At 33.9% G+C, this 12,567-nt stretch overlaps 3 protein-coding genes across 3 annotated transcripts; 1 reads left to right on the top strand and 2 right to left on the bottom strand.

Annotated features, from left to right (window-relative positions):
- On the top strand, positions 1-2,006 carry AAE1 (acyl activating enzyme 1). The gene is made up of 2 exons (XM_020374588.3): positions 1-263; positions 441-2,006. Exons 1-2 carry the CDS (start codon positions 39-41, stop codon positions 1,896-1,898), a joined length of 1,683 nt encoding a protein of 560 aa, XP_020230177.1. The 5' UTR covers positions 1-38; the 3' UTR covers positions 1,899-2,006.
- A 962-nt stretch (positions 2,007-2,968) lies between these two features.
- On the bottom strand, positions 2,969-3,636 carry LOC109810837 (ethylene-responsive transcription factor ERF020). The gene has a single exon (XM_020374410.3). It carries the CDS (start codon positions 3,565-3,567, stop codon positions 3,031-3,033), a length of 537 nt encoding a protein of 178 aa, XP_020229999.1. The 5' UTR covers positions 3,568-3,636; the 3' UTR covers positions 2,969-3,030.
- A 4,771-nt stretch (positions 3,637-8,407) lies between these two features.
- On the bottom strand, positions 8,408-10,719 carry LOC109810931 (Rieske (2Fe-2S) domain-containing protein). The gene is made up of 3 exons (XM_020374543.3): positions 10,292-10,719; positions 8,937-9,194; positions 8,408-8,828 (listed from the first exon to the last, which is right to left on the bottom strand). The coding sequence occupies exons 1-3, from the start codon at positions 10,649-10,651 to the stop codon at positions 8,640-8,642; spliced, it is 807 nt and encodes a 268-aa protein (XP_020230132.1). The 5' UTR covers positions 10,652-10,719; the 3' UTR covers positions 8,408-8,639.
- Between the last annotated feature and the right edge of the window lie 1,848 nt (positions 10,720-12,567).

The raw sequence follows: 12,567 nt of genomic DNA on the forward strand, positions 1-12,567 counted from the left end.
GTGAATAATATATAGTTTTTGTGTAAACATACATATGCATGTATGAGCACAGGAAAGAGGTGAAGATGGAGGGAAGTATCCGCTGCTCCGCCAACTACGTTCCTCTCACTCCGATCACCTTCTTGGAGCGCGCCGCCGTGGTGTACCAGGAAAGAGTTTCTGTGGTCTTCGGTGACGTCACCTACACGTGGGCACAGACACACCAACGCTGCATCAAACTCGCTTCTTCCATTTCTCAACTAGGAGTTTCTCCTCGCGATGTGGTTTGTCTTTCTTTCTATGCCCTTTTCATCAATTAGTGTTCTAGTGCTTTCGATTGGATCAAAATTAAACATTTTTATGTATGGATTGGTACTTATGGTTTGTTCCCTTTTTGTTAGCATATTGGTACATGATAATGTAATTATGTGATGCTTTGTGCTTGTTATGAATTTGACCAGGTTGCTGTATTGGCCCCTAATGTTCCAGCTATGTATGAGCTACATTTTGCTGTTCCCATGTCAGGGGCTGTGCTTTGCACGCTAAATACACGTCATGATTCTGCAATGGTTTCATTGTTGTTAAAACATTCTGAGGCCAAGCTTTTTTTTGTTGATTACCAATTACTTGATGTTGCTAAAGGGGCACTAGAAATCCTCTCAAAAACCGCCTCCAAGATTCCCCTTTTGGTGTCAATTTTTGAGTGTGGTCACCCATCACCTTCCACTGCTAAAGGAACCTTGATATATGAGGATCTTATAGCTAACGGGGATGTTCAATTCGAGGTGAGGAGGCCAAGAGATGAATGGGATCCGATCTCACTCAATTACACTTCTGGAACTACATCGAACCCCAAGGGGGTAATCTACAGCCATAGAGGTGCCTATCTTAATGCTCTGGCTACAGTTCTTCTTAATGAGATGAGGTGTATGCCGGTATATTTATGGTGTGTTCCCATGTTTCATTGCAATGGTTGGTGCCTCCCTTGGGGCATTGCTGCTCAGGGTGGCACAAATGTTTGCCAAAGAAATGTAACTGCTGAAGGGATATTTGATAATATTTTTAGGCACAAGGTTACCCACATGGGCGGTGCACCAACTGTTTTAAACATGATCATTAACTCACCCCCTAATGTCCGGAAGCCACTTCCCGGAAGGGTGGGGGTGATGACGGGTGCTGCACCTCCGCCACCAGATGTGATTTTTAGGATGGAAGAGCTAGGATTTGATGTGACTCATTCATATGGTTTGACAGAAACCTATGGTCCAGGATCAATTTGCACCTGGAAACCAGAATGGAACAATCTGTCTAAAGATGCACAAGCAAAACTCAAGGCCCGTCAAGGAGTGCCCCATGTTGGAATGGAAGAGCTGGATGTTAAGGATCCTCAAACAATGAAGAGTGTACCAGCTGATGCAAAAACCATGGGTGAGGTTATGTTCAGGGGCAACGTAGTGATGAATGGATATCTGAAGGACTTGAAAGCAACCCAAGAAGCATTTAAAGGTGGATGGTTTAGGACTGGTGATTTGGGAGTAAAGCATCCTGATGGATACATAGAGCTTAAGGATAGGTCAAAGGATATCATCATCTCAGGGGGAGAAAATATTAGCACAATTGAGCTTGAAGGAGTGATTTTTAGTCATCCAGCAGTTCTCGAGGCAGCTGTTGTTGGGAGACCTGATGATTATTGGGGAGAGACACCTTGTGCATTTGTGAAGCTCAAGGAAGGGTGCAGTGCTACGCCACACGAGATAATACAATTTTGTCAGAATCGTTTGCCTCGGTTTATGGCTCCTCGAACTGTAGTTTTTGCTGATCTGCCAAAGACTTCAACCGGCAAGACACAGAAATTTGTTCTGAGGGAGAGGGCAAAGGCTTTGGGAAGTTTGTCTAAGAAGAACACTAGCATGTTATAAACTGCATTTATTCTGAAATTTGAATGCAATGTTCTTAATGTTATGTGCTTTCAGGTTGTTATTTCATTTCCGCTTGCAAATAAAATAAAATTTGTGTATTTGCCTGAATAGACACTTCTTTAAAGTCATTTGAAGTATCACTTATCTTTTCTTCTCAACTTGAAGTTTGAGTAGATTTATAAAAAAAACTAAAGAATTAGTGGAAACTCCAAAACTGGTCCTTCAGATTTTTGTAACTAAATTAGTTTATCAAAAAAAAAAAAAAAAAAATTCAAACTCATCTTCTGGTGATATAAATTTGGTCTTCCATAAAAGCAAATTAATGTGGTGCTGTTTGTTGCACATCTGTAAAGGACTGGTTTAGTGATAAAATTGTTAAGAGGATTAATTAAATGCGAATACTGTAATCTTTGAAAGGCCCACTGTAATCTTTTAAGGTCCTCATGTTCTGGAACTCCATGTTGGCTGTGATCGTGATTGCATTCAAGAGCCTATCACCGAGAAGCCTGTAACAATGATAGGTCTCTGTTACTGATAAATTGACATGTATGCTTCTTTATTGATTGCTTCATGCGGCAAGGACAAAATGTACTTTTGGAGCTCTTTATAAATTGTGAATAAGAATTTAAGAGTGACATTGGCTTGCGAAGATAATTCCATTCCATATCAATTTTGTTTACTCTTTTACGTTTGACCTACCCACTTGCAAAAGATTTTATTTATGTATGCAATGCTCATTTGCCTTTTTATATGTATCACACTGATTGATTAAAGAAGAGTTTAGCTATTCCGCTGATCAGACGGTGTGATGCTTTCCATATTTTATGATCTTACGTTGACTTTTTTATATTTAGAAGGATAAAATAGTATTTTTGATCGTGACTTTATAGTTAAGTAAAAATCGAATTCTAGTCTTAGTTAAAAAGGACAAATGCTAAATCATCTACTGCGCAACTTTTCACAGGAAAATGAAAGCAACGTTCATAACAGGAAATGGGTGTCAAATCGACCAATTTCATTTTTTTTTCTGTTTTTAGAAGTTGTAACCAACTAATCTATGCACATGATAGTTAAACAAGAAGAGTAGTATATGTATATAATATATATAGTTGAAACTAGAAAGCTTGAAGAGCTAAAGATAATCTTGAATGGAAACGCTCAAATTCTCCCCTTCGCTACAATCTTGAAAACTTGTTTGCCATGTCCCAGACTCATCATTCCCGAATCCATCCCACCATAACACATCACAATGATCAGCACCTGCTCCAAAGTGATCATCACCATTAACAATTTTGTTCTGACTCTCGAAAGTGTCTTCGACGGCCATGGATGAGGTTTTGTCGGCAACAATGTTTCTGGCGTCCACATCCATGGCAACATCGGAAGCCACCTTCTGAACAGACCTCGGAGACATGTCCCTGAGTTGAACACGGTACGAGGAGAAAGTGTCGGGGAAGTTAAGTTTGTCCAACGAAGAGGGCCTCCTGAGATAATAAACGGCGACGTCGTGAGCCACCGCCGCAGCCTCCGGCGTGGCGTAGGTTCCGAGCCACAGACGCTCCTGCGAGCCGGGAACGCGAATCTCGGAGACCCACTTGCCCCATTTCCGACGGCGAACGCCCTTGAACTTGTTTCTGGTGGTTGCATGCATCTTTGAAGTCCAACTCATATTTTGGATAATCTTAGTGAGTCTGTGTGTATTGTCTTAGAAGAGAACTCAGAAGCGTGTGCTTTTATAGGTTTGAAGAATGTCAAAGTCAGAAGTGAAATGGGTTCGTAAATATTGAAAGAGGCAAAGGTGGGTGGAAGAGAAGAAAGTCAAAATTTTCAAAGGTCAAAATTTAAATTAGTATGCAATGCACTGCACTGCACCAACCAATAATATAAAAAACAAAGCAAAACTTTGTGATTGCATTTAAGTCTTACCAAGTTGCAGGGACAACCAAATACCAACAAATTACCAATATCACGTGTTAATCCACAAGGACAATGCATTTACAAAGAGCCTTTAATTAACAAAGATTAATAACTCGTCTATATATTATTATTTCACATAATATATTTTTTATTTTTTATTTTTAAAATAAATTTATTTTTAGTCTCTTAAATATATTTGACTTAGATTCATTTAGTTTATGTTTTTAATTATAAAAATATTGCATAATTTTTTAGGCAAAAAAACCTACGCAATAAAAGTTTTTTTTTATATCATTATATAATTACAAATTGTTTAACATATTACAATAACTACCTTAATTAAAAATTATCTATTTTTAGTTAATTAACTTACACACTAATGATCATTAAACTTATTTTTTAGTTGTTGATATGATGATTGTTTTTTCATTTAACAAAAATTATTAGAGAGTAATATTAATATTAATATAATTTTGTCATAATTAATTTGAATAAAAGATTATTTATTCATGACCCTGATAATATTTTGATAAATCTTGTTATGTTATTATTATTATTGAAACGGAATCTTCCATTTGTCGACGACAAGTTGAAGAGGAATTTCCATTAGATGACTATAGTTTAGTTTTGTATTTATGAATTCCAGACGCAGTTGAAGGGAATGAAAGTCACGCGCCTGCGCGGTGCCTGAGATTGTTGCGGGGTGAGATAACTCGCGCGTGGATACAAATATCGTATTACGTCGTAAGTGACGTTATGAAGTAATATTAAAGTTTAATGCTGCCTTATAAATGTGTAACGTGTTCAACCCTTCTAAAGACCTCTTCTTGTTCTACTTCTTTGGTATGACTAGATTTATAATAATAATAAGCACGTGCTCACTGTACATGATATTTAATAATAAAAATATGCTAAAGTGTGACAATATTAATTTATAATCTCGGTCTAGTCATCTATTTCTTTACAACTTTTTCATAATATAACGGTAACATTATTTTTATTCATCAAATTCTTCTAGTAAATATTTAGTCTTTTTTCTTTTCTTTTTTTTTTTTAAATGAGAAGTCTATTTGGAAGAACGTGAGCAAAATATTTCATGATTTTAGATAATTCAATTGTGGATCGGAAAACGTAATTTGCCAAATCAAGGGAAGTTTACAATTACATGTCCATATATATGTTATTTCACGGCATACTCATTTATGTTTTGCTCTAGCGCCATTAATCACACACTATTCCAAGGATAATTAATAAAAGTTTTGACTTTTTACAGATCCATTTTCATGCAAAGATTCGTCTCTTTCATTTCTTTCCTCTATCTAAAGATTCAACATAATATTAATTACCATCCTTTCGAGTTTTAATGAAAGAAAAAAACCGTAATTAATAGAGAATAATTATCTGCTAAGTTGGTAAAACGATTGTGATGGTATATGACTAGCTAGCTACGAGGCATCATGTTGAGAGTCATAGTTGCTACCACTAGAGCCACTTGTGTTGAGTGTTAAGACTAATGAAGAGAATGGTTGAAGTGTTCAATCCGAGGATAAGAACCACATCTAACAACAAATATCAAAAGTGCATTATGCCTTCCAGTGGGAACTTGGACCACATCTGCACAAAGTGTTCATTTGTTCTTTCATTGTTCGCAGTTGCCACTTATTTTCATATTTCATTTAAAGCCTACCCAACAACCAAGCATAAATATTGATTACTTGCGCTTCATGGATTCTATTTGCTCGACTTTCGACGATTCTAAATCCTCTTGTTAGTAGAATGTATTATTCAATAAAGTGATAAGATTATTAATTTATATAATACTTGAAATTATAGAATCTCCTCACTTAATTCATTATATATACTAGTAGAGAAGAGACCCGAAATGTCTTTGTATATTTTAATTAAATAAAAAAGAATAAAAGAAGTTATGTAATTAGTGAGTGAAAAAGTTCCTTTAAAAAAGTATAAAAGAAAGACAAATAAACATTTATAAGAATAAAACCGTTTTAATAAAAAGGAGACTAAAATAAGTTATAATTCTAATATAAATTTAAATATATATTTCAAGAGGGATTCTTTTTTCCATATTTTATATTATTTTATCTATATGTAATCATATTTATTTTATATCAAGCCTAGCTAATATTAATATTTGTTGACTATTAAAAAAAATTTAAGTTTCACGTCAACTAGAGATAAGACAATTAAGTAATATATAAGTGGAGAGCAACCCTCACCTTACAAGCTGATTTTATAGTGTTGAGTTAGGCTTAAATTTACTATTCTAAGATGATATCAGAGCTATCATATATTCAGATCATTTAAAAGGATCACTTATCGTTTATCCACGTAGGCATGGCAATCTAACCCGCCCCCGTGAGTACCTGCCCGAACCCGCCCCGATTTGGATGAGAAAAACTCGTGTTTATCGGGTTCGGGTTCGGGTTTTCCTCGATTGATAAAATCGGGGGCGGGGGGCGGGAGCGGAGATGTTAATACCCACCCCGCCCCCGCCCCCATACCTGCCCCGCTTAATAATATAATTAAATTTTTATTTATATATATATATAAATCAAAATAAAAAATATTTATATGTAAAAATTTATATTATTTTACTTTTCTTTTATTTTTTTTTAAATTGTTCATATTTATTTAAAAGAAAAAAAGAAGAAAAGAAATAGGAGCGGCGGCGGGGGCGGGGAGGGGAAACTCGAACACCGCCGGGGGCGGGAATGAGGACCCAGATTTTATCCCCGGCAGGTATCGGGAACGGGGGCGGGGGCGGTTTAAATTTTCGGGGGCGGGGGCGGGAAACGTAAAACCCGCCTCCGCCCCGCCCCGTTGCCATGCCTATATCCACGTACCAAGCCCAATAGTATTGGACGTAAGAGAGTGTATTGGAAAAAACTCAAATCCCACGTCGACTATAAATAAAAACAATTAAAGAATATATAAGTGAAGAACAACCATCACCTTACAAATCAATTTTGTAGGATTGAGTTAGACTCAAATCCATTATTCTAAGATTGGCAAAACTCTCTCTCCAATTATATACATATTTAACTTGAATTTGATATTATTGATAAAACTATAATAATTTTGTACCAATTCATCTACATGTTTAATGATATATGTCTAATTTACTTATTAACTATTCAATAAATAAATTGTTTAATAATATATTTAAAATATATATATTTATGAGTATTAGCAAATACATTAAACTATGAAAAAACACATGCAAGTAAAAAGTATTTTAAATTTTAGTTTATTGTAAATGAATTTATAATTTAATATCTAAATATGCAATCAATAAATAAAAGTCAAAGGAAAAATAAGCCCAATTTAATGAGCTAACTCAATCCATCATTTATCCCGTTGGATTGATGAGTAAATTCTTCATATTGAAAATTTAAAAAATACAACTCAATTCTATTTACACAACCCATTCGGTTAAACCCTTTTTAACGTCCTATTTACATTATCAATGTATGTCATTTTTATCATTTATAAAAACATTTGTAAGAAAATATAATGTATTTGGACAGTAAACCAATTAATTTTGATAGACTCTATCTTCAATTTACCGGACCTGATAACATTTTATTTTCCAAATACATTCTCTCTGCTACTATCTCAAATTTATTAAGATACAAAGATAAGGGTTTCACTATTCACTACTATCAGATAGATTTCCCTCACAATTTTGTGTACTTTAACAAACTTCACCTATTAGTAAAGTGCAGTCGTATATATTTTCAAAAACATGTTAAAAAATTATTGCTCAGTCTTCCCGTGTCAATATAATTATTTCTTCCAACAAACGGTGACTCGAAAACAAGGACCGTTTGTCAATATTTTTCGAAATTGTTTTGAAAATGTTTCGAAAAATTTCGTTTAGAAAATACGGATTTGAGCAGCCAAACAAATTTGATTTTGTTCAAATTTCAAAATGAAAATTTCTCCAATGTCTAATTGAGTTACAAATTCACGAATGAAGTACCTAAAAAATTTAAGCTGCCTGAAGAAATCTTTATAATACATATCTAGCACACCTCATACAAACAAGAACTCATTGGGCATTTAAGCGTGAATAACGCACAGAGCCACAGACTAACCTATAATGTGCTGAAATTAACTTTTTACTCAAAAAATAAAAATGGGAGCAACATAGATCGAATTCTGAACTACTTAGATAATAGACTAATAGTGACATCCAATACCATAACATAATCTTCAATGCTAAAAGCTTAAACTGATAGTACTGAAAACACAGACAATTTCATATTATATCTCTATATCATAACACAAGTTGTAGGTCCAAGCAGAATTGGATTTGTTCTTCTTAAATAAGATTTTAGATTTGTGTTTTGTTGATAAAAAAATGTGATATGAAGAAAAGACCTTACTAAAAAGTGATCAATCAAAATCAACAATGGAAATAGATCATCAAGACTGTTAGATACTTCGCACCAAAACATGATAAGTCAAGAATATCACAACACAAACCAAACAAGAACTTGATAATCAGCTATCCTATGAGAAGAGATACCGTGGTTGAGCATCCTAATTGAAAAGCCATAAGAAAAAAATGAAGACCAAATTTTGGAATGTCATTGTCAAATGTGAACTTAAAAAATGTGTATGGTATACAGAGTAACATGAAAACACAAAACCAAAGGTTGTAAATTTGCCACGATCTAAACTCACGATATACAATATTAGATACAGAGAATCCAAAGAGGAAATGTAATTACTAAGAGGTCATATTATGGTGCTGAGGATCAGAGGAATGTTTTCATGCTGAAATAACAGAGATGATACCTAATTGAAAGCATTGGTCACTGAGTATAAGAAGTCCAAGAAACCTGTTCCCTTTAAAAGACCCTTACCTGTTAAAAGCTCAAAATCTAACAAAAGAAGGAAACCAATAACAGCTGCTTTCCCGTTTATTATTTCGTTCTTCCCAGTAAAACCAAATCCCTCTAGTTCCTCATCAACCACCATTTTAACCTAATCACATCATATAACAAGTCAAGACAAACAGCAGGATGTAAATTATGCAATGTAATAGCATTGTTCCAAAACTAATTATCAGAATGTTAACGGTTGTTTTGTTACCTCATCAACATTGACATCAGTTGCTGTAAAACCAGGTTGTGCCTTCCCACTAAAGACAATTTCAGCAGAAGCATCAGATTTCACACCTCTCATGCTGATATAAATATTCTGTTCATCTGTTTTCACTGGATAGGTAAAGAGTTTCCTCAAAGCGGGTGTGAGAACTCTCAGAACAGGATTTTTTGGGTACCATTCCTTGATCTCTCCTGTTCGCAGATCAAATGTGCTGTCAGTTGTTGGGCAAACTATACATCCATCCTGCATAAGGAAAGGAATTGTAAAAGATCTTCCCATTTTCAGTCAAGCTAGACTAGTGAACTCATTTATTATTGAACTTTCAAATATGGTAAACAATTACCCACTTAACCCAATGGCCATTTGATTCAGCATAATGCTACAAGAGGAAAACCTCAATAAAAAAAATAAAAAAATAAAAAAATAAACCGTGTTGATAATAAAGCAACACACTGGAAGCAGAAGAAGAACTATCTCACTATCTCACGTTTAATGTTATCACCACATTGCCAGGGCACAGAATTGAAATCGCAATTTCCAAGCAAGTTATATTTTAATATATTACATAAAAAACGGATTTTTTTAATATTTTATTTTATCATAAGTTCATTGCTGAATGAGGCTAATAATATTTTTCGTGAGAAATGGGAAAGTAGATATAATAAAAACTGAAAAATCTAGTTTTTTTTTTTTTTCATGACATGGGTATCTCTTAGCCCATAAGACTAGCTTTTAGTACTATTATTATTGCTGATTCGACGAGTGTTTGCACATGGTGAGTATCAAACATGGATTCCCGCTAAATACAACATCTCCACAATGGTGAGTATCAAACATGGGTTCCCCTCCATAATTTGTGAGTGCAGGGTACCTAAACACTACATCAACCCATCGAATTACTGAAAAATCTAATTTAATCAATCAGTTTGGGGACATACCATAACTATTAACTGCCGGTTTCAGCATGCTTTCATGAGATTGCAAAACCCCTGTTATTTTAACGTTTACATCAACATTCTTTATAAGGAGACACAAAGCAATATCTTTTAAACAATTAAAGAAGTTAATGTAATATTCAAGGAGTAATGGTGTAATGTTTTTCAAACAATAAGGGGTAAGTGCAGTTATTTCTAAAATATCCGTAATCTTGCCAAATCTCACAAGTGACGGTGTAATTTACTTAATACCAAATTCCTAAATATCCGTTCCCCAATTCACAATGCAACAGTTATTTCTTTTTCCCTGTTTCCTCGTATAAAAGACAATCCTATCTAAATGTGGAAATGTTTGTGAATGAAAAGCGAAACCTAGTTTGGTAGTTTAAGGAAGTGAAGAGTAACCTGGGTGAGTTTGGCATTGAGCAAGCCTTCAGAATAGGCACCTTCAGCAGGGGACCTATTCTCAATGGCGAAAACTTGATCTTTGTACCATAGCAGCAGTATGGTCTCTCCCTCCTGAATTATGACGCGCCGCTCCCCTCTCGGCAGCGCCGACAGAGGAACCACCGGAACCCAGCTGTCACCGGGAGCCGAGGAGCCCTCCGCCACCGAAACTTGGGCTGCCCTGCAGCGGAGTGGCGGGTAGCGGTGGGAGAGCAGTGAGTTGGGGGCAGAGTGGCAGAGAAAGAAGGGTTTGGAAGGGAGAGAGAAACGGAGAATGTGGGTTTTGGGGCATGAAAGGGGCAAAGGGTTGGTGGCCATGGAAGCTGTGAGTTGTGAGTGAGTGAGTGATGGTGCATTGCAGTTGGCATTGCCATTGCCATTGCCATTGGCCTTGCATGTGTGGATGCATCAAGTCCACACAAGAGGATAATGAATCTCACTTTTTTAGCCACATCTTTAATCTCTAATCTCTAATCCCTAATCTCTAATCTCTAATCCTGATCTAATATATAACTAAAGCCTAAAAATTTAAATTTATTTTAAAAATTTGAGATTTTTAATTAAGACATCCATAAATGAATCATTCATCCCAAATATTAAATGATAATTTTAAATATAATCAAATCAAATCTAAATAATCTCAAATAGATAAATATAATCCAAAATCATCTTAAACTTCAAATACAATCTAAAATCATAAAAATTACAGATCACAATCCAACATTAAATTATTATTGTCTCATATTAGACTGCACCATGACCCAATAATTATTGTATTTTTTCAAAAAAAAAATTAATCACGGGTTGGTGGGCTAGCCCGGCTCACCACGGGTTCAACCCACGTGAGCCGGGTTCAAATTTGACCCGCATTGAAATTTTCAAATTTTTTTTAACCCAACCCGGCTCAAACTCGTGGTGAGCCGGGTTGACTCACCGGGCCAAGCCCATTTTAACAACTCTAATTTTTCGTTATAATTTCGTGTAAAAAGCCCTTTAATTTGATTTTCACAATCGAATACAAATAAACTTTTAAATAAGATTCAAATTCTTCTAAAATCATGTAAATTCTTTTTATTCGAACCAATAACATAAGGGGGAGGAGAGACGGAGGCATGGAGATTTTGCAAAATTATAAATAATAAGAGTTTAGAGAAGAAATTGAGATTATGAAGTGAAAAAATTAAGTTTAGAAAATGCCGCTAAGATTTAAAATATATAAGGTATTTACAAGTTTTAACCCTTATGACATAGTGCAAACTAGTATTTATAAAAAATAAGTTCTAACTACTCACAATTACCAGTAACTATCAATAAATCTTAAGTATTAATAATTTTTATCTTTAATCTTGATCGTTGATGATGTCCATGATTTTAATTATCTAAATTATCGAATTCTCATCATAATTTTGTCATAGTAAAATTATTTGAAAAATAATATTCTGACATTGAAAATAATACACAAATAATATAAAAATAATAGAATCTTCAAATGCAAGTTCCGAAACTCATTCCGGAAATTAAAATATTAATTTAAATTATAAAATATTAAATTAAATAATTATTTTATAATAAATTTATTAAAAAATATTAATAATTTTCGGAGGATGATTCAGACTCTGTTTTTTTGGAGAATGTATCGTTATTCAAATAATATCTTCTAGTACTTAGTGAAAATATTTTTAGAATATTAATTTTTTGATATTATCAAAAATAGATTATTATAACAACCTTCAAACTAAACCAAAAAAAAAATTAAAATTGAGAAATAAAAACCTAACCTAAAAATTTTAGAGTAAAAACATGTTAAAAAAAATGATGAATTTATGGTATGGAATAAAGTCCGAAGGACCCAGTGATCCAGCGACCATCTGAAAGGGTCATTACGCCTTTCGTTTATGACCATGGATACTTAGAATTTACCTTGCTAATTAAATTTCAGTATTTGTTTATTGGACTAAAAACAAAACTTACATGTTTAAAATAATCCGAAATTAACTTTAATTGTTTATCTCCATAATACATTTTAGAGAATAAAGTATATTTTGTAAAGTATATTTATAGTTGTTAATTATTAAATTAATATTTAAAAATTGTTATAAAATTAAATACATGTATAATAAATTTAAAAATTATTTATAATATTTCCTGTTAAGTTTTTAATCAATGATTATTATCATTCTTTATTCTCTAAAATGAAGTTTTCTAACTTAGGACCAAAAGTTATGTAAGGACAA

Source organism: Cajanus cajan, chromosome 11 (genome assembly GCF_000230855.2).
Source record: "Cajanus cajan strain Asha chromosome 11, NIPB_CcT2T_4, whole genome shotgun sequence".
NCBI lineage: Eukaryota > Viridiplantae > Streptophyta > Magnoliopsida > Fabales > Fabaceae > Cajanus > Cajanus cajan.

What these genes read in the sequence shown, in the direction of transcription:
- LOC109810837 (XM_020374410.3), bottom strand. Translation starts at nt 3,567, where the DNA reads ATGAGTTGGACTTCAAAGATGCATGCAACCACCAGAAACAAGTTCAAG.
- LOC109810931 (XM_020374543.3), bottom strand. Translation starts at nt 10,651, where the DNA reads ATGGCCACCAACCCTTTGCCCCTTTCATGCCCCAAAACCCACATTCTC. An exon ending in TCAATGCCAAACTCACCCAG is followed by an intron (nt 9,195 to 10,291) that starts GTTACTCTTCAC and finishes TTCCTTATGCAG; the next exon opens with GATGGATGTATAGTTTGCCC. An exon ending in CTGATGTCAATGTTGATGAG is followed by an intron (nt 8,829 to 8,936) that starts GTAACAAAACAA and finishes TGATGTGATTAG; the next exon opens with GTTAAAATGGTGGTTGATGA.
- AAE1 (XM_020374588.3), top strand. Translation starts at nt 39, where the DNA reads ATGTATGAGCACAGGAAAGAGGTGAAGATGGAGGGAAGTATCCGCTGC. An exon ending in GAGTTTCTCCTCGCGATGTG is followed by an intron (nt 264 to 440) that starts GTTTGTCTTTCT and finishes GAATTTGACCAG; the next exon opens with GTTGCTGTATTGGCCCCTAA.